Raw genomic sequence first — 26,599 nt, 5'->3', positions numbered from 1 at the left:
TCGTAATAGGGGTGAATCGTATCGCATCGCATCGCTAGCTACTTCATATGTATCTTCAATGTATCGTATCGTTGGCTATGCATCGAGATGCGTATCGCCTCGGCCTCAGTTATGGAGATGCACATCCCTAATATATATATATATGGATAGAGTTGCTTTACTATTCACCATTAATGTACATGACAGTTACTAAAATTGTCTTGTTTTATTTCTCTTTTATTCATTCATGTTGCTTGTGTGCAATCTTACATTGTGATTTGTTTTAACCAATGCATTGTAAAAAAGAAAAAAAAAAAAGTTACCAGGCAACTGGCCAGTAATTTTTTTTCATTTACCCAAGGACAAGTTTTATTCATTTAGAGCATGGCATGTATTAATTAATAAGATGTAGTCTGAAAACTGTTTCTGCCGAAACTGTGCCAACTATATCATTTTCTTAAACTCTTAAACTTTAATTAAAAAGGTGAACACGCTTTCTCTGTCACCCACTCATGTTTTTCCTGTGTCTCTCAGAGGAATGAAGGGGATCTTTTTCACAGACTGTGGCATGTGATGAATGAGATACTGGAGCTGCGACAGCAGGTTCTGGTGGGCCACCTCACTCACGACCGCTTGAGTGACATCAAACAGCACATCACGACACGGCTGGACTGGGGAAACGAGTGAGTTACACAGTCACATACCACAAATAAAAATACTGTCATTGTCGTGATGGTGTTTGTATATCTGTATGAGTTGTGTGACAGCTTCAAAGCCTTGCAAAATCATTCAGTTTGATTCATTTATGCCGTTAGAGTTTGGCTTTCCTGTCTTTGCCACATTGTGTTATTTTTTCAGTGATTGCGATAAAACAGTGGGTGGAACGCCGTGGTGGGGACAGTGATGATGAACTGCTGGCAAATGCTGGCCAATCTGTCAGCCATGTGCTTGAATGCTTATATGCGGTTTTTCTCTAAAAAATAAATCGCAGATGGTAGTAACGAGTGGGACGTGTTACGTATGGTTTTTTGGTGTCTTTCAGTACATAGTCGTTTTTTGGAGGGTTTACAATGAAATGGATTCTTCTCACATTTGATTCATGCTTTGTGAAGGTTACTGCAGATTGCTGTATGAAAATTACTACAAAATCAAACTATTTTACATTAGGGTTGCAAAGGGGTGGAAGATGTCCGGTAAATTTCCGGAAACTTTCCAAAAATCCCTGGAATATTCTAAAAATCCTGGAAAGTTTCCAAAATTTCTGGAATGTTTCCGAAATTTACTGGAATTTTTCCACCTTTTTGCAACCCTATTTTACATCCATGTTTTGATTTCAAACCTCTGTTGTGCAGCACTTTATTTGCCAAAAGATTAATTAAACTGCTAATGTTTTTTGATAATAAATTTTTACAAATAAAAATATATTAATTTGTATATTGTACATATTGTGCAACACAGAATTTCTGAAAAAATTAAAATGTCATTAACTATCATTTGTTAAAATTGTTATAAATTATAACATTTTTGAAGTTTTAGGAATTCAGTTGATTAGACATGCTTTTTCAGTAATTAATTAATCATAAATAAAACCATTAAAACAGAATTCAGAAAAATCAAAACAGAAAACATGGAATTTTGGAAAAATAAAATGGAATTTGGGGGGAAAATGTTTATCAGATTTCATAGGGCCTTATGTTTATAACAACCAAGACAAAAACTGTTGATTACAAAACAATTACATAATTTGTAAAATCAAATAATGACAGAAAAATAAACAAAAATCTGTGTTTATGGCACATTTTTTCAATGATGATTTATGTGTTTAATTGCAATTAATTAAATACATTTAATTTCATAAATTTAATATAATGTAATTTAATGAATAATTACAAATAGGGTTGTCACAATACTTTACTTATTTTTTATGCGTTTTTTATTTATATATTTAATATTTTTGATAATAAAATATCAATATTGTGTATATTTTTATTTAATATTAAATATATATGTGTATATGAAATAAAAAATATGTCCCTAACAAATCTGTATTTTTATATGTTGTTGTTTAAATCAGAGAATAGTGCTAAAATAAAAACTAATGCTAATGCTAATGCTAAATTATAATAACCATGGTGGGATTTGATGGGTAGAATCAAAATGTGTGTTTTTGTGTGTGACAGGCAGCTGGGTTTGGATCTGGTCCCCAGGAGGGACTTCGGCATGGTGGACCCTGATGAGATCAGCATCACAGAGCTGTATCGGCTGGTGGGTAGTCATACATTCACGCTCACGTACATGCATACACACACACACACACACACACACACACACACATTCCCTTTACCCATGAGTCACCTCACCCCCCTCCTCTGCCACCCATATTTTTTGCTGTGTTACTATGGCAACTGCAGCTCGACCTGACGCCAAGGCTTTCTCCCGAGTGCTTCGTCCTGTGTTTTAACAAAGAGACACACACACACACACACCTCCAGTCGCCTGTGTATAGGGAAATGATAGTAATTAAGGACTAAATGGTGCATTAACAGGCTGTTTGCAAACTGCAGAGACACTTCACGCATGCAGTTTCCTGCCCTTATAATTTGGAATACATGCAGCATCATTGTCGCAATTGGTTTATATCTCTCAAAGCCACAACATGCCTGTGTACAGATCTTTGCAATATAATATCTGTTACAAAACCTAGTCAGCCGCCTACTGCCGACATAAACAGCTGCCAGCTAAGGGAACATCCTAACTGACATAGAACATTTTCTGTTATTTTATTTGATAATTTTTTTATTTTATATATTTTTTAATTTGGTAATTTTTATTTTATAATTAGTTAATTAATTAATTTTTATTTTATTTTATTGTTTGTATTAGATTTTATTCATTACACTTAAATATTAATTAGTCTTGATGTTTTAAATAAGACTGCTTTTTTATTAACTACACCTCTCATCATTAAATATCCATAGCATTTTTTATTACTTGGCATTTTTAGCATATTTTACTACTTATTGTGAATAGTATAAATAAAAACAATTAAAACAAATATTATTGTATATTCAATTTAAATACTGTTGCTTTATAACTATACTTCTCAGTATTAAATATACATAGCACACACACATTTGGGGTAATATAGTCATAAAGTCATAATATAGTCCTAAAATAAAAATGTTATTTATTTTATAATTAACTATTTTTATCTATACTTCTCAGTACTGAATGAATAATAGTATAAAAATATTTAAAAAATCATAGATAATTGCTATGGAATTACATTCTCTGCAAAGGAAACATTTGGAAAAATAAATTTCTGCATCAGAATTTGGTTAGAAGAAAAGTATCTTTGTAGGCTGCATTATGAAGTTAAGCTTTTGTATCAGGAGAGCATCTGTAATGTCTTAAAATGCTGAGAGCTAGTAAGACAATACCAGTATAGTCAAAATTCACCAAATTCTCTGTCTTTTTCTCTCAGCTGCAGGCCTGACCACACGTGTCCCAGTTTCCACTGGTCCATAGGTGGGCAGAGGTGTGGGGGTAGGGGTTAAAGGAGGAAGGAAAGAAACAAAAGAGAACTTGATGTGGGTGTGGATGTACTAGACTAGAGAGAGCGTTTCAAGAGAGGATAGTGGGAAGTGAGGGCGCAAGCAAAAAAGACACCAGTGTGGCGTCCCCAGGGTCAATTGCCGTTTTGAAGGATCTTTCTGTTCAGAAGAACACAGGAAGGGTCCAAAGCTTAAAGATGAAACCACAGTGCTAGGGTTTTAATGATCTGTTATTACATTATATAATGGAATAATGTAGTAAAAGTTATTATAATTTGATATATATGGTTTATAGTGAAAAATACATAGGTTACATAAAGCTTTAGTTTTACTTACTACATTCAATATAAATGATGCATTTTAGCAGTATTGCATGATTTTTGTTTATGTATTTTTACACAAATATACAGTATGTGCTGCTGTAGTGGTGGTTAAATTGGTGGCTGTTAGATAATTTATGGAAATTTTGAGTGATCGTGTTGTAAATGTCTTTGTCATTATAATGATTAATGATTATATTTTGGTTTCTTTTGAATAGATGGAGAGATGTCATCGTAGACGCGAGGCTTCCCCACAGGCCAGTATGCACCACCTGTTCCTTCAGATGAAGAGCATGATGAGTTCAAATCTGGGGGAGGAGCTGGAAGTCTTCTTCTCAGTCTATGACAGCAGAGAAATGCGACCAATCAGGTGCCATCTCCAATCCTAGACACCCAATCGCAAGTCTTAAATTGAGTGGAGTATGATTAAATCACCCAAAAATGAAAAAGCAGGCATCATTTAATCATTCTCATGTTGTTTAAACCTGTATGACATTCTTTCTACTGTAGAACACAAAGATATTTTGAAAAATGTCTTCCATACAATAACAGTCAGTGGGGTCCAGTGTTGTCTTGCTTTGGACCCCATTGACTTTCGTTGTATGAAAAGCTGAAACATTCTTCAAAATGTCTTCTTGCATACGTAAAGGGATATTTCACCCAAAAATAAAAATTTCCCCATGATTTACTCACCCTTAAGCCATCCTAGGTGTATATGACTTTCTTCTTTCAGACGAATACAATCTGTCCAAGCTTTATAATAGTCGAGATTTTGAAACCCAAAAAAGTACATCATAAAAATGCTCCACGCGGCTCCGGGGGGTGAATAAAAGGCCTTCTGAAGCAAAGCGTTTGTGTAAGAAAACTATCCATATTTAAAACTTTATAAACCATAATCTCTAGCTTCTGCTAACTGTCGCACACGCGCTCACGAAATAATGGCTTTCCAGCGGAAAGTGTCGGAGGATTTCGATAATCCAAATCCAAATTTCGATTGCTGTGAACAAAACTTGGTTCTCGCAAGACTAGCATATTCTTACTGGAGTTTACTCTGCACCTACGTCATTGGACTTCAAAATCTCAACCCCCATTTACTGCCATTTTAAAGCTTGGAAGAGCCAGGACATTTTTAATATAACTCTGATTGTATTTATCTGAAAGAAGAAAGTCATATACACCTACTATGGCTTGAGGGTAAATCATGAGGTAATTTTCATTTTTGGGTGAACTATCCCTTTAAATACATTTTCGTTAAACATTTGATTTGATAATGAGAAAGGTTATAAGTTTGAATGCAATAAAAGGCTTTTATGTTGACTACTCTCTAAGTTGTCCATCAGATCCGGCAATAAAAATCCCAAAAATCGATTCAGTCTGACCACGATTTCATTAATTATGAATCACTGTATTCTTTCTAGCTGTCTGAAAGACGTCTCCAAGCCCAACCAGTCATCTGTCAATGCGTTTACCTAGAGTATATATGTATGATGCTATCAGACTATTACGTTGATTGCGCTGCTACTGGGAACTAATATCTGAAATTCAATTCGGCTGTGACGCCAATGCATGTGTTTACCACTCTCCATCCTACATACATCAGCCTGAGGGATGTTTTAGTTTCACATCCATGACGGAACTACGGCCTTGATGTGTTTGTTGAATTTTTCATTGGTTTCTGTCTCTTTTTCTCTCCCTCTTTCTCTCTCGCCGCTCATGTTAGGGGGTGTACTGTTCAGGCACCCCTACTCGTTGTAAATTATTCAGAATGAGTGGCGCCCCAGGGCACTTAGTGAAAGTGAAGGAGAATCGAGGAGATACTGATCCTCAATGGGCCTCTCCTTGTAATTACCTAGCACTAGTGTCAGAGGAGATGCACTAACACATGCAGTTGCGGACGCACACGTACACACTTGCGCTCACACCGGTCTTGCTGTGTTTCCTTATGCTTCATGGCGTGTTTGTGGTGAACCTGACAGTCTCTCTCTCTTTCTGTCTGTGCAGTGAGAGGTTCTTTGTGCGCCTCAATAAGCAAGGGCTACCAAAGTCTCCAGAGAAGACTGAGAGGCAGTGTACACTCTTTGTTGTAAGTATGGACTTTTTTGGGGTGCACCAAGGGCATGTCCTTGGATCTTTTTCATTTGCTTTGGCATTGAATGGATCTGGTGCTGTTGTAGATAAATAGTTTCCTAAGTGGAACACATATCCTTGACTGAAAATTTTTGGAAATGGGGGAGGTTTTAAATTTAAATGTGAACAAAAAAAGCATTGTTTTGTGAATCTGAACAGGAATTTTTTAAGAAAATAAAATAACATTTTAGATGTGTTTTCTCAACAGTTATCATTTGTAAATAGCTAGAGTAAGACTGTCAGTCGATTAAAAATTGTAATCAAACTAAATATATGACATTGAGTTATTAATCACATTGATTGCAATAATCACATTTATCACTACTTGCTGTGAAAAACCCCCAAATTTAGATTATTTAAGGAATTAGATTTTTTTGTGGTAGACAAGCAGATCATTGAATCGACATTACAAAAAGTGGCTTTGGATGTCAAAATATTGACATCAAAATAAAAATATTTTATTGTTTCACTGTTTATGATGTCAGGAAATCTTGTGTTTTGTTTTCCTTGTTTTGTTTTGCTAGTTCTTTCATTTTTTTGTTCTTTTGTTGTTTGTTTTGTTTTATTAGTTCATTTTTGTTTTGTTTTGTTAGTTCTTTCATGTTTTGTTTTGCTAGTTCTTTTTTTTTTTTTTGTTCTTTTGTTGTTTGTTTTGTTTTATTAGTTCATTTTTGTTTTGTTTTGTTAGTTCATTTTTGTTTTGTTTTGTTAGTTCTTTCATGTTTTGTTTTGCTAGTTCTTTTGTTTTGTGTAGTTTTTTTTTGTTTTTTATTTTATTATTTTGTTGCATTTTACTGCATTGCATTGTTTTTGTGTATTTAATAGCAATAAATGAGCATGTTAAATTGACATACTTTATTTGATTGTTTAAATAGTAACTTTTAATAGCGTAGGTTTAGAGAATGTTTGGTACATGGAATCTAGTAAATATTGCTCAATAAATCATTTGTCTTTTTTTAAGGATTTGGGAAGTAGCGATCTTCGCAAAGATGTGTATGTTGTAGCTCATATTTTTAGAATAGGTAAGAGCTGTTGGATACACATCAATTTTCTCGCCGTGTGACCTGTCATAATGCCTTAGTGACTCTATCATAGGTGTCATATGGATTTCACAACTTGATAGTGCACTGCTTGATAGTGCTTTAAGATTTTTATTGACAGATTACGTCAGATGTATTCGTCAATAGTAATGGCAGCATTATAAGGGCTGAATGACAGGCCACTTCAAGTCGGTTGTTACCAAGATGGTGTCTCTGTCTGTAAACGTCACCTTTGTGTCTGTGTAGCAGTCGTCGCTACATGCATGGCCTGCACCGGTACAGATTCTGTGATGTTACAGTTAGGGATGTAACGATTACCGGTTTGACGATAAATCATGATAAAATTCCCCACGGTTAGTATTACCGTTTCATATTTTAATTATCATTAAAGCCGTGTTAGATTACCGCGATTTGAACAACTCACGATAAATAAATACTGTCCAGCATAAAGCACAGTTTTAAGTAACAGTCTCACGTGGTTGTTTGTTGATTTTTAAATATAAAACTTGGTGAAGTGATTTATGTGTCCATACTTTTTTAACATATCCAGCACATTTTAACAATACCGTGATAATACTGATAAGCGTGATAATTTTGGTCACTATAATCGTGCTAAGAAATTTTCATATCGTTACATCCCTAGTTACAGTATAGATTAATGCTCATTTGCATGTATGTGGACTGGGAAGTGTTCATTGTGTAACGGTTGTTGGTATGTCTATTTTTGTTTCAAGCGTCATTATAAAGACATAAGTGTTAATCATTCTGCCATAAGAGCTACATAAAACTGTGTTAGCGTGCGTTAGCTAACTCTGTTAGCGGCTGTAATGCTCAAGTTGTGTCACATCATGACACATTATGTCAAGCTTGTGACAGTGCTATGTGTTCTTTGAGGCAGAATAAGAAAACGTCTGTTACATTTTTTGTATTAGCTTATATGTTTATTCTCATAAAAGCAGTGTGTGAGCCTCAATATGTGTGTCCGCAGGGCGAATGGTCGCAGGTGAGAAGAAGAGCGTGAGTAACACGCAGTACAAGCGTCCATACGGTTGTGCCGTGATTAGCGTTGCTGACCTGTTAACAGCTGACTTCAAGGATGATCACTTGCTGAAGATTTACTCGTGAGTATTCAAAATTTCCTTCATTTCATATTACCAGGAAAATCATAAATATATTGTGATGATATTCAAATATATCACACAGCCTATAACTTGTTGAAATATATAGCAAACCTATGGCACAATATGTTTACAGATGTAATGCAGAAAGTGAGTGGTACCAAATCCATGACAGTATTATCAGGAAGGTCAGCTCACGATACAGCCATATTGGCTCAAATACAGGTAAGATTTAATTTTGCTTGTCTTCTTAAAGGGATAGTTCAACAAAAAATTATACATATGAACACAATGTCATGTCATTCCAAACCAGTATGACCTTTCTTTCTACAAAAGGAGAACTTTCAGTCTGTTCCTCACACAGTTTTTGGACAACTTTGGCTTAGTCAGTAACAGAAGACTTAGTCTATAATGCACAGAATTTCCATTTTTGGGTGAACTTTCCCTTTAAAGAACATTTTGTCTGTCATAGCAACGGTGTTCATCTGAAAATGTTGAACCAAGTGATTTATTTAATTGAAGTATTCAAATTGTACCAAATCATGCTGCAGAATTTCTTTTCTTCATGCTCTTTAGATATAAATAGCAGAACTCTTTACAGAGAAATGCCGGGGTCTCTCATAGCAACAGGTTCTGAGCAGCAGCAGAAGCCTGCAGTCAAAGCATACGCCAGTATGAATTCAACAGAGAGACCGAGGAGTTATTCAGGCGCTTTTGTTTTTATGACGTCTGCATGACTCAAAGAGTCATGGCCACTTTAATAAGACCAGCATTTCAAGAAGACCTTTGCACCAAGCTTATTTTAGGGTTGGGCATTTGTCATAATAGAATGTATGTTAATAGCTACTTATTATCATTTATTTTAAAAATGGTGGTGTCTTTTACTTGCAGTGGATTAAAGGTGAAGTGTGTAATTCCTGTGCACCATATCAGCTCACAAGAACAACTTTCTTTATACATTTTCTGAAGAAAACGTGAACGGTGCTTATCTGTTCTGTTGTGGCTAGTTGCCAGGGCACTTCTGTACGGTTGCTAAGGTGTTCTGAGATGTTTCAAGCAAGTTGCTCAGGGCTCGCAAAATCACTAGCGCAATGTCCCGGGGCTATTTTGTTTTCCAGTCGGGCTACCAAAATGCCCGACGAGGTATCTTGAATAGTGAAATGAAATCCCTTCCTTGGGGGTAATTTGTTTATTTGTTCTTATTTTATTATTATTTTTATTTATTATAGTTAAATTCATTTTGGGCTACCAAAATGTGAAGGATGCCTGCCTGAAGGGCTACCGTGGATTTTGAAATTTTGTGAGCCTTGTTGCTACAGTATGTGATGGCTGCAATGTTTGTTAGGTGACTGTTTACTGGCCCAAATTAAAAACACTGTCTTCTATGAAATCTCTATGATGTTCTAGAGACTATTTTATTTTATATTTTATTTAATTTTATTTGAATGTACTATATTCATATAGTGTTTTTATTTTTACATTACATTTTCTATGTTTTTGTATTTATGCTTTGTTTTTAGCTTTGTTTTTTGTTCAATTTAGTTTTGTAACAATATTTTTATTTACAAGCCAAATGCTTTGTTTTGGTTTGGCTTGTTTGGGCTTTTATTTGTTGTCTTTGTTTAGTTTTTTGGCTTGGTTTTGTTTTTTGTTTTGATTTGTGTGGCTATTCTGTTTTGCCTGGCTTTGTTTTGTTGTTTTATTTGTTTTTGTTTTGCATGGCTTGGCTTGGCTTGTTTTTTTGCTTTGCTTGGCTTTTATAGTTTTATTTGATTTTTGGCTTGGTTTTGTTTTCTTTTAGTTTTTTTTATTTATTTTGCACTTTGCTTGGCTTTGTTTTGTTGTTTTATTTTTATTTTTTTGTTTGTTTTTGGCTTGGCTTGGCTTTTATTATTATTATTTTTATTTATTTTTTGGTTATGTTTTATTTTGCTTGGCTTTATTTTGTTTGTGCCAATCTTAAATTTATATCAATGCCTGGTCTAGTCTTAGGTCTACAGACTCTTTTTGGAAGAATCCATACAATGGCTTACTTATACATGTCTCAGCACTTTTAAATGGGATAGGAATTATGAACAACTTTAAACAAAGAAGCCACAAACACAGACCTGTAATTCATTCAGCTAGATCAGAAAAAAACTGATCTCAATCAGCTTGTAAACGCCATCCAGTCATCTGCAGTAATTCAGTTACGCTAAATGAACGTCTTTTTAACTGATGACCATTAGTAGCTATTTATCAGTCACACACATCGGCTATTAGTGTGGACTAGAACGCCATATCGATCTCATGCACAGAGAGCAGTTGATCCTTTTCATGACATTGTTGTCACTTGAGATGTTTTAATGGCCAAATCGCCAGCTCTTATAGCTTATCTCTTGGATAAATGCCAAATTACTGTTATTGATTTTGCTGGGTTAAAAAACGGAACAGAAATAAAGAAACAACAATGCTGGTTTTAGGTTTAAAAAGGCAAACAGATGAAAGATGAAGTAGGGGTCTCTGAGTGCATGGTGTTGTGTTGTTGATGCCATGTTTTGTGGAGGTGGTGGAGTAGTAGTTATGTAATCTTGGTGTGCATCATCTCGCAAGTGGTTTCAAAATGAATGGACTGCTGGTGATTTCACTCGTGTGGGCAGCTTACTCTGAATATATTATGAAACCATAATGAAGCCATGGCTTTATAGATGCTTCCAGAGCTTATAAACCCATCAAACCTCATCTATGCAATCTGAAACTGAAAAATGTACCTGCAATGTTTGTTGTTTGTGAAGTATAAGACAGTTTTCCTGCAGAACGCAGGAGTCAAAGACCCTGAGGAAGACATCGGAGGCTTAAGCTTGAAGAAGAGGGCCAGATAAAAAAACGGAGGGAGTCAAAAAAGCCGATCAAGCAGGAAGGAGATTATGCAGTTTCTCTCATGTCAATCTAAACTGCAGGCTGTGTCCCTCAGCAGATGTACAGCAGGGTTATACTTGAGATGAAAGTCGTTTAGACAATTGAAGGAATGGGAATGGGTGAAATTTCCATGTGTAAGAACTCAACATCTAGCTGGGCTTTGTGATGAAATTACTCGAGAAACAAAGTCTTTCTTCAAAGAGACTGGAAACTTTAAAGTGTAAATCTAGTGCACGGATGTCAGAATCATTGGCTTTCATCAGTTGGATAAATGAGGGAGGCAGAGAAATGCTTGTCATTAAGTGTGGTGGAACACAATAAGATCTATTACTGATTTGATGGAGAGGTTTTGGTAACAAGCACAAATGTTACAAATGGGGATTAAGGCACCGGATTACCCATAATTCATTTAATCAAGAGGCAGCTGGGTCATTCCTGTTATGCAGGACCTTTTGAACTCTTCACTTTTAGAGTTTTAGAGTAATTGTGTGTTTTTTTATTACTTCGTAATTGCAAATGAACAGCGTGGAAATAAAACACAAATTTAGCTGTTTAGAGGGACTGACTTTCAAGTTGAAGTTAATTTTCATTGTTTATTTAGGGATATTAAAACTCAGCCTTGCGTTGTTCCTATATGATTTCTGTGGAACGTAAAAGAAGATATTTTAAAGAATGTTGGTAACCAGATGGTTTTGGGTCCTATTGACTTCCATAGTATGGACAAAAAATACAATGGAAAACAATGGAAACCCAAAGCTTTTTGGTTAACAAAATACCTTCTTTTGCATTCCACAAAAGAAAGTAAGTCATACATGTTTGGAAAGACATGAGGGTAAGTAAATGGTGACAGAACTTTCATTTTTGGGTGAACTATACCTTAAAGCGTGTTTTGAAATATTGATAAAATGACGGTGATAATGTTATCAAGCAGGATGTTTTAAAGCGAGACAAACCAACAAATAATACAAAATTTACCATATTGTTGCTAATATTTACTGACGAGTGTGCTGTTGTTTTCCCACCAAAAAATGATGTCATTTCCTGGTGGAAGATGTCATAAAAAGAACTTTCAAGTTAAAGGGATTGTACAAAAGTAACAGAGTGGAAGTGATATTGAAGACAAAGGGGAAAAAACATATAGATTTGTTACAGATTAAAATGTTGTTTTTTTTTTTTTTTGCTCTACAAAATTTTGCAGGTGAAATCTAGGTAATTTACAAGAAATTTTCCATAAGAAAAAAACATTTCCCATACTACTGCGCATCGCTACACTATTGACAGTGGACAATTTTTTGGCAAATTTTGCCTTTAAACTGTATTCAGAGGAAAATATGTTTCATTGTGAGATCTTTGTTATATTTCATAATAAAATGCTGGTTTTATAAGTACTTCAGTCTGTGTGCATTGAATTTATTTAATACACGAGTTTCACAATTTGAGTTGAATTACTGAAATAAATGAACTTTTCCACGACATTCTAATTTATTGAGATGCACCTGTATTACCACATTAGTGAGTGAATTGTGAGACTGAATGATACATATTCTGTTAGGACTATGTTCTCTTCCAAACTTTCTCTACATACAGTACAGTAACAGGAAATTCAGCTGTTTTTGTTGGCAGACACTTATGGTTGTTGTCTGTTTACATATGGTATAACACTGTCAGATTTTACCACAAAGATTCATTGAAATGCATTTGTGTTTATTTTGTAGGCCTTAATGTCTCTCTCCAGCTCCTGCATGGGGATATGGAGCAGATTCGCAAGGATTACATGCGTCTTTTCACCCGCAACGTCTCTATTTCTAAGAGGCTTGGTTTCTCCGATATCATCATTCCAGGTGGGATAATCGTGTTTTGTTGTCATTATGCTGCTTTTATTCATCACATTACCATTGAATTTATGTTTTGCAATGTTATGCAAATGAAATCTGTAGCTTTACGGTATATTTTGTCATTCAATCATATCATATGGTAATGTGGCCGCTCTGTGCCATTTGTAGTAATAGTTTAATCATGTCATTATGCAGTTAATTTATTGCTTAGCAGAGTAAATATAGGCTTTACAGGAACAAAATACTGGTTTTATTGAGTTACCATGAACTTTGAGAGATAACAGTGTCATATACAGTATATCATAATTTAACACAGACACATCTAACAAAGATACTACAGTCAAAATAGGACTGATTTTACAGGATGTTCTTGTTTTGCTCACTGTCACATAATGTACATGCACGACTAAGGATGATTTTTTTTTTTTCATGTGTTCTTTCCCTTTGTTTGACTGTAACAAAAAAATGGCTTGTATTCTGTCCTTTCATTACATGCAATGCACTGGTGCACCCACATTTTATTTGATATTTGCTTTCACACCCTCAGCTGGTGATGAGGCACCTTTGAGCCACATGTGTTGACAGAGTAATTAGAAATGTTTTGTGGTGTTTCTAACATCTCTGAGGATCTTTGACAGTTTCAGCTGAAATGTATTCACAGTTTTCTTATCCTGCTCAGACTTTATGTATGTATAAAGGAATGTGCCTTATATAAAAAATACATACAACAATGTTGTCTTGAAGTACATTGTAAACAAAGTATTCATGGTCAGTTATCAGTGTATCTGCACACAATAGGAAAATCGACTCCATTTTCAGCTACTTCTCCTGATAAGCTGATTTCAACACTTGATAACCGACTGGAAGTGCTGTGTTGGTGGAAAATGATTTCTGAGATATGGTTATCTTCCTCCTGCAGGTGAAATAAGGAACGACCTGTATGTGACCCTTGAGAGGGGTGAGTTTGAGAAAGGTGGAAAAAGCGTGGCGCGTAATGTGGAAGTCACCGTCTATCTGCTGGGAGGTGATGGGCAACTTCTGAAGGTGAGAACTGTCATTGGATGTCATGTGTTTTCTGTTACCATGTCATGTTGCGTCTAAATTAATAGATGTTTCTCTCACACTTTCAGTTTTCAGATGTTTTTTTTTTCTTCTCATTCTTTTCATCCAGTTTATTAACGTAATATGCATTCAACTTTGTGTCCTTTTCCTTTTTTATTTCTCTTGTCTTGAAGTGGAAGTGTAATATAATATAATAATGTTTATCAAATAATGTTATTTTTAAAAAATTATTCAGTATTATCTAGTTTTGAAATAAATACTCATCATTTGTTTACATGTCACTACATCACATTTATGTCAGTAAATAATTAAATACAAACAGTTTCTTTATCAAAACAGTAAAAAATATTTGACCATAATCTAAGTAATATTAATGATCTATGCTTTTGCATGTCAATTACCAGCCAAGTAATTTTTATTATTTGTTTATTTATTTATTTGGGAAGTTAAAGACTTAAAAAGAGCATTTTTGGTTTTCAGCTTTTGGCCCAGTGGATCCAAAATGTATAAAATCATTTATCATTTATGGTTCATGACTACTTCAAAATAACATACACTGTTGAGTGGTTCACAGTACGACTATCAGTATTTTTTCAAAATGTTATTGGGGTCAATTTCATGTTCTCCATTTCTCTCTCAGGGTCTGGTTTGTTGCGGCTCTGGGGAACCAGGAGTGGATGAGCACCGCTCTTATGTCCTGTATCACAGTAACAGCCCTCGCTGGGCCGAACAGATCAAACTGCCCATCCCTCTGGAGATGTTTCACGGCACACACTTACGCTTCGAGCTCAGGCACTGCTCCAGTAAGACTCCACTACGCATTCGCTTTTTTTCTTGAAAAGTCTACTTGCTATTCCATCTTCTGAGATTTTATGCTTTGTAATTATTGACTCATTTCACATAACTACTGTTGCCTCTGTTCATGCAGCAAAGGAAAAGGGTGAGAAGAAGCTTTTCGGCTTCTCTTTTGTCCCTCTGATGCAGGACGATGGGAGACCATTGCCTGATGGAACGCATGAGCTCATTGTCCACAAGGTACTGTCTCTTTGTGTATCAGTCTGTTAGTATGAATTGTATGAATCTTCTTCTTATATATATAGACTTTGTGTCTTACCAGAATTAACAAAGGAGAAAGCTCTTTGCAATTATTGAATGGGATCCTTGCTGCAAATAATGTTTGGGGATGGGAAAAACTTGCCTGTTTATCATAGATAGATAGATAGATGGATAGATAGATAGATTTTTTAATACAAAGTGATATCCATGGTTTCTTTGCATCTGTTGCGTGTTTGTGACATTTTTGGTCTTTGAACTTCACTGTCTCCCTCACAACAGTGTGAAGAGACAGCTGATCTCCAGGATCCTGCTCGGTACCTCAAACTGCCATTTTCCAAAGCCAGCCTCCAGCCGGGCAACAACCAGACAATAAAGAACAGCAAAGAATCTTTCTGGATCCAGTCGTCTCTCTGCTCCACTAAACTCACTCAGAATGGTGAGATGATGTTCCTCCTTACAATATAACAAAAAATTAAATTAAGTTATCTGGATTTGAGATATGAGATTAAGTTAAACCTGATCTGGCATAAACACATTAAGAAGAAATTAGGGGAGCGGGGCGATATATAATATACCACAATATAGTTATTTTTACTTTAAATAAGGTCTTTATGATATCAAAATTTTTGATACCATAGAAATTTCATAATTCTTGTCATCAGTGTCAGTATCACACAAAAAACTAATACTATCCTAAATTAACAAAAATTACTCAAGCTCACTGAAGACAAGTAAACAGTGATTGAATAACAATAAAAATCTATTTACAAGCAATAGGACAAAATATAAATAAATAAATAAATTTATAAATAAATAAATAAATAAGAAATAAGTAATCAATCAAAGTAATCAAATGTATAAAAACACTGCATTTAGTCAAGAGCAGTGAGAGATTTTCTCACTTTTGTTTGATTAGCATGAATAACAGACAGCAGGAATATTAGACTGCTGTCACTTTAAGAGCTGCCCGGATCCAGTATACTGTTACACATGTTTCCTTTCTCAGCTGTTTGCTTTCACTTAAGACGTGAATTACTGTGTTTATGAGGATACTTACAAATATGGGCATTTTGACACATAAAAGTGTGTATTTAGCCGTTCAAGGTTTCAGAAAAAAAAATCAGTTAAATCTGATTCTGTTGCATAATACTGAATAAAAATAATACAGTATTTTGACATTTAATATTAATATATTTTCTGTTCAATTTTATTGTTTTACTTTCAATAAAAGTGGTGTTATTTAAATGGCTTGTATTTTTTTTTATTTAGTAAAATAAAAGTTATTGAGTTAACTTACAAGTCTTACAAAATTATTTCATATTATCTAATAAAGTAATAAATAATTATTAAAAAGCATTTTTAACAAACCGGTTTGATTCAAGTACATCCAGAATTTTCGGTTTTGTTTTTTTGTGACCACGTAGCACAGCAACGTCACGTGAGCGTGTAACCGCGATAGAGATGATAGTCGAAAATCTCTACCAGTTGACGCATTTCTACCGGTTAATTGTGTCTACCGGTATATCGACCACCCCTAGAAGAAACACAAAACACAAACAAAAAAAATTTCTAGCAAGTAAATGTAAAATGGAAATGATTGTCTCAGTCAAGATCTCAGATCTATCCCATCCAGTCTGATGTCTGTTAGAGAGCGGTGATTTCAGAAATACCTTCTCTCTGTGCCATATGGCCCCGTCTGCATCATGACCTTGATATTGTGATATATTGATCTGAGCCCTTCAGCAGGTGAATGTCATGGTAACAGTGGCAGAAAACAGAGAGGTCTGCGTTTGGACCGGAGATCACAGCGGGCTGAGCCCACACCTGCCTCTGTTGACCTTGGAGCTTCGCCCAGTGTCTCTGCGGCTCTGCCGCGCCTTTGCCCAACTGCACACATATCAACGGCCATCTGGCTGTTATTTAACTGAAGGCACTGAACCCAAGTTAGATTCAGTTTATATTGCATCTATACTCAGTCTTAAGCTTCAGGCTTTTTAAAGTTTAGCTGTTTATATTGAGCTTGATCTTTGAACTATATCGGTGAGATGTATGAACTATAGACAAAGCCACTTTTGTCAAGTTGTAAGTTTAAGTATTCAGTTGAATGTCTTTGTCTTTGTCATACTTGCATATGTAGCTATCCCACATATTTAATGTAAATATTTGGAAGGCCCCCACTAAAAGGTTCACCAGTGATTGATATGAAGACGCTTGATTAACGTACAGTTGATTTGCCAACAGTTGATTTCCCAGTGGTTGACTCACTAGTGTTGACAGTTGATTCACCTACAGTAGTTGATTCGCCGGTCATTGATTCAGTACCAGTTGATTCACCAGCGGTAGATAGACTAATGATGATGGTTGATTCACCTATATTTGATTCAACAGTGATTGATTTATTAACAGTTGATTCACCTACAGTTGAATCACAAATGGTTGATTTCGTACCAGCTGATTTGCCAAAAGTTGATTTGCCAGATGTTGATTCAACAATGATGATGATTGATCTGCAGTAGTTGATTTACCAATCATCGATCCGGTACCAACTGATTCACCAACAGTTGATTCAACATTGATGATGATTGATTGACCTAAAGTAGTTGATTTGCCAATCAATATTTCGGTACCAATTGATTCACCTACAGTTGATTCGCCAATCATTGATTTGTTACCGGTGGATTTGCCCAACAGTTGATTCACCATTGATGATGGTTGATTCACCCACAGTTGATTCGCCAGTTGTTGATTTGGTACCGGTGGATTTGCCAACAGTTCATTCACCATTGATGATAATTAATTGATCTACAGTAGTTGATTTGCCAATTGCTGTTTTGGGGCCAATTAATTGCCAACAGTTAATTCACCATTGATGATGGTTGACTCACCTACTGTTGATTCGCCAATCATTGATTTGTTACCGGTGGATTCACCCAAAAGTTGATTCACCGTTGATGATGGTTGATTCACCTACAGTTGATTCGCCAGTTTTTGATTTGGTACCGGTGGATTCACCAGTGATGATGGTTGATTCACCCACAGTTGATTCGCCAGTTTTTGATTTGGTACCAGTGGATTCACCAGCAGTTGATTCACCATTGATGATGGTTTATTCACCTACAGTTTATTCGCCAGTTTTTGATTTGGTACCAGTGGATTCAGCAACATTTGATTCACCAGCAGTTGAATTGCCAGTGTTGGATTAATCAACGATTGATTTGTCAACAACGGATTCATCAACATTTTATTTGCAGACAGCTGATTTGGTAATTGTTAATTCTTCAATGGTTTATTCAGAAACTACTGATATAAAAATGGTTGATTTGCCAGCATTTGATTTGTTAATTGTTATTTTGCTAGTGGCTGATTCATTAATGTTTATTCTGCCAGTGGATTTAACGGATCTGCCAAAAGACTGATTCAGCCACTTTATTAATAACGCAATTTAAATAGTTTCTATTCAAAAGTGCATGTTTCTTATATTGTTTTCAGGTGACATGTTGGACCTGCTGAAATGGAGAGTCCATCCGGACAGAATCATTGACTGCCTCTCCAAACTGAAGGACATTGATGGCACTGAAATTGTTAAGGTATAACCCACATTCAGCAACTTGCTTTTACCGCTGAAACTGCAGAAAGAGCATAGAATATTTCCCAAAAATTACTTTTTTGTCTCTCTATAACAATTGATTGTCACTGTATAGTTTTTACAGGACACTCTGGACACCTTGTTTGGGATTTTAGACGAGAGTCCACAGCGGTATGGACTAAAAGTGTTTGACTGCCTGGTGAGTGATGCCCTGTTCAAACCTTATGAATGTGAATGTATGAAATGTAGACACTGCAATGCTCTCAAGTTTCTAGTTTCCACAGATACACCACATATTTTGACTGCGAACTCGTACAAATTCATCCATCTCTTCCGCAAGGAGACGGTCTCTTGCCGTTAATGAGTACAAGATGCTTTCCTCATCTCTCCTGCACTGTGTTTCCACGGTTACATGCCAAATATGGCAACTCATAAAATCCATCTTAGACTTCTCTTGCTATATAATCCAACTCCTGTCCTCACATCCTCTTTATTTCAGGCAGAACAAAGTACTTCTAGATCAGAAAGCAGATTTTAAATAAACTCTGCATGATTGAGCATTCGTTAGGGTTGCGTGGGAAGTGTTTTGTACAGTAACTTTACTTTTTACATGGTTCTCTGGAATACCTGATTCTGATTGGTCAGTTGCTGCATTCTTCAGTCTGTTAAAAACAATTGTTGTTTTGGGCAAACCGATTTCCTACATAGCTGTGCTATTTTATGTGTCATATTCCATGGCCTCCTCCTTTTCACATAAAATAATTTAAATCCATCATGGCAATGGCACCTTTAAAGGTTCATAGACCATTTGAACAGTTGATTCACCCGTGTTTGTTTCAATGGTCTCAATGGTTGATGTGATGCCAGTTGATTCACCAATAATTGATTTACTACCATATGATTTACCAGAGGTAATTCATCTTATCTCATCTTAGACTTCTCTTACTATAACTCTTGTCCTCATATCATATGATTAAACTAGTATAATAGGCAGGATAATGTACATTAACAGTTGATTTGCCAATGGTTGATTTGTTCATGATTGATTCACCAATGGTTAATATGTTGACGGATGATTCGCAGACTTGATTAATTTAATTGTTAATTCCTTAGTGGTTGATTGGTCAACTACTGATATTTGCATCTGCCAAATTATTGATTCACCAGAGATTGGTACACTTATACGTGATTTGGAAAGTGATTTGGCTGTTCTTGATTTTGCTGGTCAGTAATTCAAAATAAACTCTGCCAAAGCCAAAGGGACTTATTTAGCTTAAATTATGTTAATAATTTTGCTATGGATATGCTTACAGCTTTATTGAAGTGATGATTTTCATTTTCTCCTCAGGTGCATGTTATAAATTTGCTGCAGGACAGCAAATTCCAGCTCTTCAAACCTGTAGTGGACAACTACATCGAGATCCACTTTGCTGGTGCTCTTTCCTACAGGTAAACACTAGGGGTTACAAATCGCGATTTATAAGACAAATGGTTTTAAATTGTCATTGGTTAAAAAACATTTTGCAGCTTTTAAAAACTGAAAAAAAATTCTAATGCGTGTACAATGTGAACTTTGTCAAAACGGATTGGGGGCAAGACATATTAATATCAAAATAAAAGTCTTGCAATCTAAAGATATAAAGAATAATCAAACATCATTAATGTTGGTGAAAAAGAGAAACCTTGCTCGCTGCTTTTTTTTTGGAAAATGTTAGTAGCTTAAGCCCTTTGAATGAAACCACTCTTGTCTGTGTTTTTATTTGTATTTTTGAAGCTATTAAATGAGTTGTTAGCATTGGTTGAATTTTTTAAGCCGTACATTTATAATTACACTTTTTTTGTAATAAATAAATATTTTAAGTATTTAAACAAAAATCAACATCCTGGACATCGAGAGCCAAAATGCATTTATACAAATTGCGTATATACTTAAATAGCAATAGAAATCAAAACGACAGCTAAATATCGCAATATAGAATCGGGAGATCTAGCAATTCCCAGCCCTAGTATACATGCTACACATGTAAAAATTGTGCGTCAGAGAATTTTGAATTTTGAGTTTTGAAACACTCAAAAAATCCTAGAACTCCTGTGGTGTTAATCTGAAATTGCATGTCATGCTTTTGGGAGAGTTGTGTTTGGTATCGTAGAAAGATAAAAGGTGTTTTATGTTGAGCTCCAGGCGTTGTATACTGTAACCCGTGGAGTTTCTCTGAGTTTCTAGGTCCTGTCAGCGCAGAGGGAGATGCAAAACACAGCGTAGTCTTGCTTTCATCTGTCATAACCTGTTTCATTTTACTGACTGCCGTTTTTGCACTGTATGTGTGGTCAGGAAGGTAATGTGTGTTGTCAAATAGTGTTTCAGATCTCAAGTTTAATTCAATAGGTTGATGCTCCTCAAAAGTCCTCTTTTGACTTTTTGTTGTTCTTTGTCTTGTATCGTAGAAAGATAAAAGGTGTTTTATGTTGAGCTCCAGGCGTTGTATACTGTAACCCGTGGAGTTTCTCTGAGTTTCTAGGTCCTGTCAGCGCAGAGGGAGATGCAAAACACAGCGTAGTCTTGCTTTCATCTGTCATAACCTGTTTCATTTTACTGACTGCCATTTTTGCACTGTATGTGTGGTCAGGAAGGTAATGTGTGTTGTCAAATAGTGTTTCAGATCTCAAGTTTAATTCAATAGGTCGATGCTCCTCAAAAGTCCTCTTTTGACTTTTTGTTGTTCTTTGTCTTTCTTTTCCTCCTAATGTTGGTTTTAACCTCTGCTCTCTCTTTTTCTTCTGAACCTTCTGCTTTCTGTCTCTCTCTGTCATGTTTGTCTTTGGCTGTGTTCTGTGTGTGTGTGTGGTGTTGTGTGTGGGCAGTGATGTGGTTTCTCTTCTGTAATGCGCTGAGGTGTGGAGCATCATGTCAGAGTTGAGGTGGATGTGGGCGGCTTGCTAAATACTCACTCTCGCGCTGTTCCCATCACCCAGTCCCTTAATGCTGTCCTGTGTTTCTGTCTCACCATGTCTTGGTCTGTCTCTATGCTCGCTCCCTCTTTCTCTTTTTCGTCTTAAATTGAATTGAATTGAATTGAATTGAATTGAATTTAATTTAATTTAATTTAATTTAATTTAATTTAATTTAATTTAATTTTTGTTTTGTTGTGATGCCTAAATTCAAACATATTTTTGTTATATTTTATTTTATTTTGCATTATGTGCATTAAGTGTATGTTTACATTTGTTATGATGTTGTGATGGCTAAATTCACATTATTTTATTTTATTTTGCATTATTTGCATTAAGCGTATGTTTACATTTCTTATGATGTCGTAATGCCTAAATTCAAACTATTTTATTTTTATTTTTATTTATTTGATTTTGTTTTATTTGACTTTATTATTTTTGCATTGTGCGTGTCAAGAGTATGTTTACATATTATTTCAAACTATTGTGCTTCAAAAGAGCCAAGGAAATCCCGGTTGATATGTTCCCTGTGGATTTCAGACAGGTTTTTTTTCACAGCCTATTTTCAGTTTAATGTTATTTGCTTTGTAACCATTCACACACACACACATCTTCACACAGTGCCGTTTCTCCCAGCATGCTCAAAGACACACTAAGGTTAATCTGCAGTCAGGATGGATACTGTGGTGATGAGGGCCTGTTTTTCTCAGTGTATAGTGAAAAAACTGAGCCGCTGGGTTCAAACTGTGTGTCAGTATTCCTAAAGCCTCTGAAGTAAATGCAGCTGATGATGTTGACAGATTATTTACTGCTGTTATCACTAGTGAATAAACAATTAAGGTCACATAGTAGTATTCACATTTGCAACACTATTTAAGCAGTGTGAAATAAGAGGTCTGTTTTATGTAATTTATGGTACAATCTAGGTGAAAAAAGCTAATCTTTTCTAACTGAACAGATTTGAATTGATAGAACAGAACATGTGTAACTGAACCGAGTTGAACTGAAATGAGCTGAACTTAATCAAATTAATTGGTTCTATCTGAACAAAGCTGAATTAAAGAAAATTAAATCAAATTTCAAACAGAACAGAAAAAAGCTCAACTAAATCATTTTGAATCACATTGACTCTGGAAACAGGACACAATTGAATCAAATGTAACAACAGATTTAAACTGATAGAACAGAGCTCACTGAACTAAACAAAAATGAGTTGAACTGATTTAAACCAAGCTAAACTTAATCAAACAAAACTAAATCAAATTGAGTTGTTTCTAGCTGAACAAAGCTAAATTCTATTCAATTTAATCAAAGCAAACAGAACAGAAAAAATTGAACTGAACCGATTTGAATCACTTTGAATTGAATTAAATTGAATCGACAGAACAGACTGAGCTAAACAGAAACAAACTGAACTGAACCAAGATTAACTTAATCAAACAAAACTAATTTGAATGGAATCAAGATGAACCAAGACGAATTGAATCAAAACAGAAAAGAACAGAAAAACTGAACAGAATGTTTTTTAACAAAACAAACACAACAGAACAAAATTGAGTCTAATCAAACTGAATTGAGGGATGTGTAGTTCAGCCAATATATTCATATTAACAGCCAGATCTTTGTAAATATAAATAGGATAAATAATATAAAAAAGGTACAGTTCTTGGTTAATATTTTTGGACTCTGTAATATTTTCAAGGCAGTTGATTTTAGCACAATCACAACATATCTTAAAATTAGTGAGGTGCTACAGTGTGTTTAATTAAGATCTAATTGGATTTTAAATGAAATCTGTAGGGGGAATGAGAGCTGGTATTACGCCGTGGTTAACATTAATTGCAATCCCATGCTGGGAATGTTAACATTTTCCTCCTTACGGCCAAATTACTCTCCTGGGCTTCCAAAATCAACAAGAACCTCATAAAAGACCCAGTTTTCCTCCTATTATTTTTCATTTGTTCTTAATCACAACATCTCACTTTATAAATTAAGCAAAAAACAAAAGTTTAACCAAAAGGAAACTAGCCTCAATCTTTTTCTCAGGTTTTCCCAGATTTTGACCTACTGTACACACTATCCACAGAAGCACAGTCCTTCTGACACAGATCTTGGTGGATTGGACCCTAAGGATGTTTTAAACAATTTGAATGAGTTTTGATTGGCAACAGAGACCATTAACCCAGAACGTTCAGAGTCTGTTTACAAAGTGTCCTGGCGGCTGCATCAAGTATTCATGAAGACCTGTGCACTCTAACAGCATTGATTCATTATGACCATCATTTAACATCTCAGATGTTTCATCGCTTGAGTGTGTAAGTCCCCTTATGGGATAAACAGGACCTTTATTGATCTTGTAAAAACATTCAACCTGCCAGCGCCCGCTGATTCTGGTGATCAGTTTCAAAACCTTACAAAACCTGTTAACAGCATGAGCAAATTTTAAGATATACTGTAAAGCATGTGTCAGATTTACTTCATATACTTGAGTAGGACATATTCCTTGGTCACCCTGGAATAACATCCATACAAATCCGATATTAGGAATAGCTTTAAATTTGGGCACTGAACAACTAATATCAAAGATATTAGTGTTAATTCTAAATGCAGTAATAATATTGTGAAGACAAAAACTAGCAGTGTAAAAAAAATAAATTGTCAAAAACGAAAAAAAAAAAAAACCTGTACTAACAATATTAAACAAAATACACTATACCATTCAAAAGTTTGGGGGTCAGTAAGATTTTTTTAATTAATACTTTTAATACTGCGATCAATAGTGACAGTAAAGATATTTAAAATGTCAAAACATTTTCATTTCAAATAAATGCTGTTATTTTGAACTTTCTATTCATTAAAGACTCTTGAAAAATTTTTATCACGGTTTCCACAAAAATATTAAGTAGCACAACAAATGTTTCTTGAGCAATAAATCAGCATATTAAAATAATTTCTGAGAGAACATGTGACACTGAGGACTGGAGTAATGATGCTGAAAAGTCAGCTTTTTCATCACAGGAATAAATTACATTTTAACATATATTAAAATAGAAAACAGTTATTTTAAGTTACAATAATATTTCTGTTTTTACTGTATATTTAATACAATTTTTAGTGAACATAAGAGACTTCTATCAAAAATATTACAATGTCTTCAGACCTCAAACTTTTGAACGACAATGTATATTTATTTTAAAATAATACTTTTCCTAGGTCTGTTCATTTATTTACATTTTGAATTGAGTTTTATGTAATATAATGTAAATATGTCAGATCATCAAATTAAATTACGATTAATCACATTTATCATTATTTACTGAGAAAGCCATTTATATTATATTTCAAAAACATAAAAAAATATCGTACTGACCCCAGGCTTTTGATCAGAAGTGTAAACCTTTATTTGCCATTAAAACTAAATGAATAACTAAAATATAAAGTAGAGAATAAAAAAAAACAAACATAAAAAACTTAAAGGTACATGCAAAAATTTTCCCATGCATTTTTCTTTTACCTGCAGATGTCATTTTATGTGATCTATAAAATCTTGAGCGCTGCCTATGAATAATTTGTGATATGATGCATTTTCCCTGCAGGACAAACAGAAACGTACAGCATTCACACATAAATACATAGCATTAAACAAACATTGCCCTTGATGTCTGATGTTCACGGCTTGTGTCTGCAGGGATCTGATCCGTGTGTTGAAGTGGTATGTGGATCGTATCATTGATGCCGAGCACCAGGAACAGATCCAGCAGGTTTTGAAGGTGAGAACACTAACATATTATGCTTCATTCAGGATGTATGTTACAGTATGTATGCAAATCTATGAGGAAACATATGCACCCTATCTCTCTCTCTGTCGGCCCATCATGTCGGGGTTAAACCTCACCCCCTGCTGATCTTCTGAGCTTCCTCCCCAGCAGTTATGAATACCCTTGATGCATCTGTTCTAGCTCTCCAGCCTCTCTCACCCACAGAAGTTCTTTTCTTACCTGTCATGCAATTAAGCTATAAACATTCGGTCTTTTCTTTTGTTCATTTGCCCATTTTGCTTTCATGACCTGCCGTGGGATCACCAGGCTCATTCTCCAAATGCATCCACGCGCGTTTACAATCTTCAAAGGTGTTATTTGAAAGCAATTCCCAATTTCTTACCTTGAACCCTTTTAAACCTCTTTGGGCACAATGTGTGCCATTCATCTTTTGGTGTTTTTGCTCTTTCTAATTGAAATATTTAAAAAACAGAAAATGCACTTCACACAATGTCTCCAGGTTTGACTTTCCTTCCTTCCAGTTTATTTATTTATTTATTAAAAATAGTAAATAAACAGTTTATGCATCCCATTATATTCCGTATGTTAAATTAAAAAAGGCCTGCCTGTAAATTTTCAACATGTTCAAAACTTTGCTGAAAAATGTGTTGTCTCTACTACGTCTTCTGTTGTCTGATTGATAGTTTATATTTTTTTAGCAAGTAAAATGCCTTTTAGTGTAATTGTAATATAAAAGGTAAACATAAGAGTAATTTTTATATTGTTATTAATATTTCAAGATGAATATTTACTGGACTTAAGCAACTTACTGTACATTTACTTGATTATCCATACTCTGCTTTTTAGAAAAATCATGATAAAATGCCAGTGTCAGGTTTTGAGAAACATTTATTTGTACATCTCTCAATCATCATCGTATTGCATTGCATTATATTTAGCATGATATGTTTATTTCAATAACAGTTGTTTGATATCATATGCTCGCAGGCATCTGAGTACTTGTTTAAGTACATTGTGCAGTCCAGGCGTCTGTACGTGGCGGCCACGGGAGGCCAGAACGAGGAGGAATTTTGCTGCTCTGTTCACGAACTCTTCAAGTCCATCCACCTGTTCCTGTCACATGAGAGTAAAGGCATCAGCCCCATCACACACACACAGGTGAGACACACACACACAAGCCTGTAGATTTAAACATTTGTACTGTACTGAGTGATGAGAAAACAATATTCTAGCACTTGAGCATACTACACCAGCATACAATTGCATTTTTACAACCTGAAGTGGTCCCCCCCCCCC

General features: G+C 35.1%; 1 protein-coding gene across 1 annotated transcript in view; it reads left to right on the top strand.

Annotated features, from left to right (window-relative positions):
* The window catches only part of LOC107753657 (dedicator of cytokinesis protein 4-like), an 81,102-nt gene that overhangs the window by 28,928 nt on the left and 25,575 nt on the right, over positions 1–26,599 (top strand). Inside the window, exons 6-22 of the mRNA XM_016569864.1 lie at positions 514–662; positions 2,160–2,244; positions 4,072–4,223; positions 5,855–5,936; positions 6,942–7,002; positions 8,009–8,141; positions 8,275–8,363; positions 12,752–12,877; positions 13,791–13,915; positions 14,574–14,736; positions 14,862–14,968; positions 15,269–15,425; positions 18,479–18,576; positions 18,691–18,774; positions 19,924–20,024; positions 25,213–25,294; positions 26,291–26,461. Coding sequence (XP_016425350.1) covers positions 514–662; positions 2,160–2,244; positions 4,072–4,223; positions 5,855–5,936; positions 6,942–7,002; positions 8,009–8,141; positions 8,275–8,363; positions 12,752–12,877; positions 13,791–13,915; positions 14,574–14,736; positions 14,862–14,968; positions 15,269–15,425; positions 18,479–18,576; positions 18,691–18,774; positions 19,924–20,024; positions 25,213–25,294; positions 26,291–26,461 — 1,965 coding nt within the window. The remainder of the gene's footprint in view (positions 1–513; positions 663–2,159; positions 2,245–4,071; positions 4,224–5,854; positions 5,937–6,941; positions 7,003–8,008; positions 8,142–8,274; positions 8,364–12,751; positions 12,878–13,790; positions 13,916–14,573; positions 14,737–14,861; positions 14,969–15,268; positions 15,426–18,478; positions 18,577–18,690; positions 18,775–19,923; positions 20,025–25,212; positions 25,295–26,290; positions 26,462–26,599) is intronic.

Source organism: Sinocyclocheilus rhinocerous, unplaced genomic scaffold (genome assembly GCF_001515625.1).
Source record: "Sinocyclocheilus rhinocerous isolate Xijiao unplaced genomic scaffold, SAMN03320098_v1.1 scaffold200, whole genome shotgun sequence".
NCBI classification, from domain to species: domain Eukaryota; kingdom Metazoa; phylum Chordata; class Actinopteri; order Cypriniformes; family Cyprinidae; genus Sinocyclocheilus; species Sinocyclocheilus rhinocerous.
This window is presented reverse-complemented; position numbering and strand designations above follow the sequence as displayed.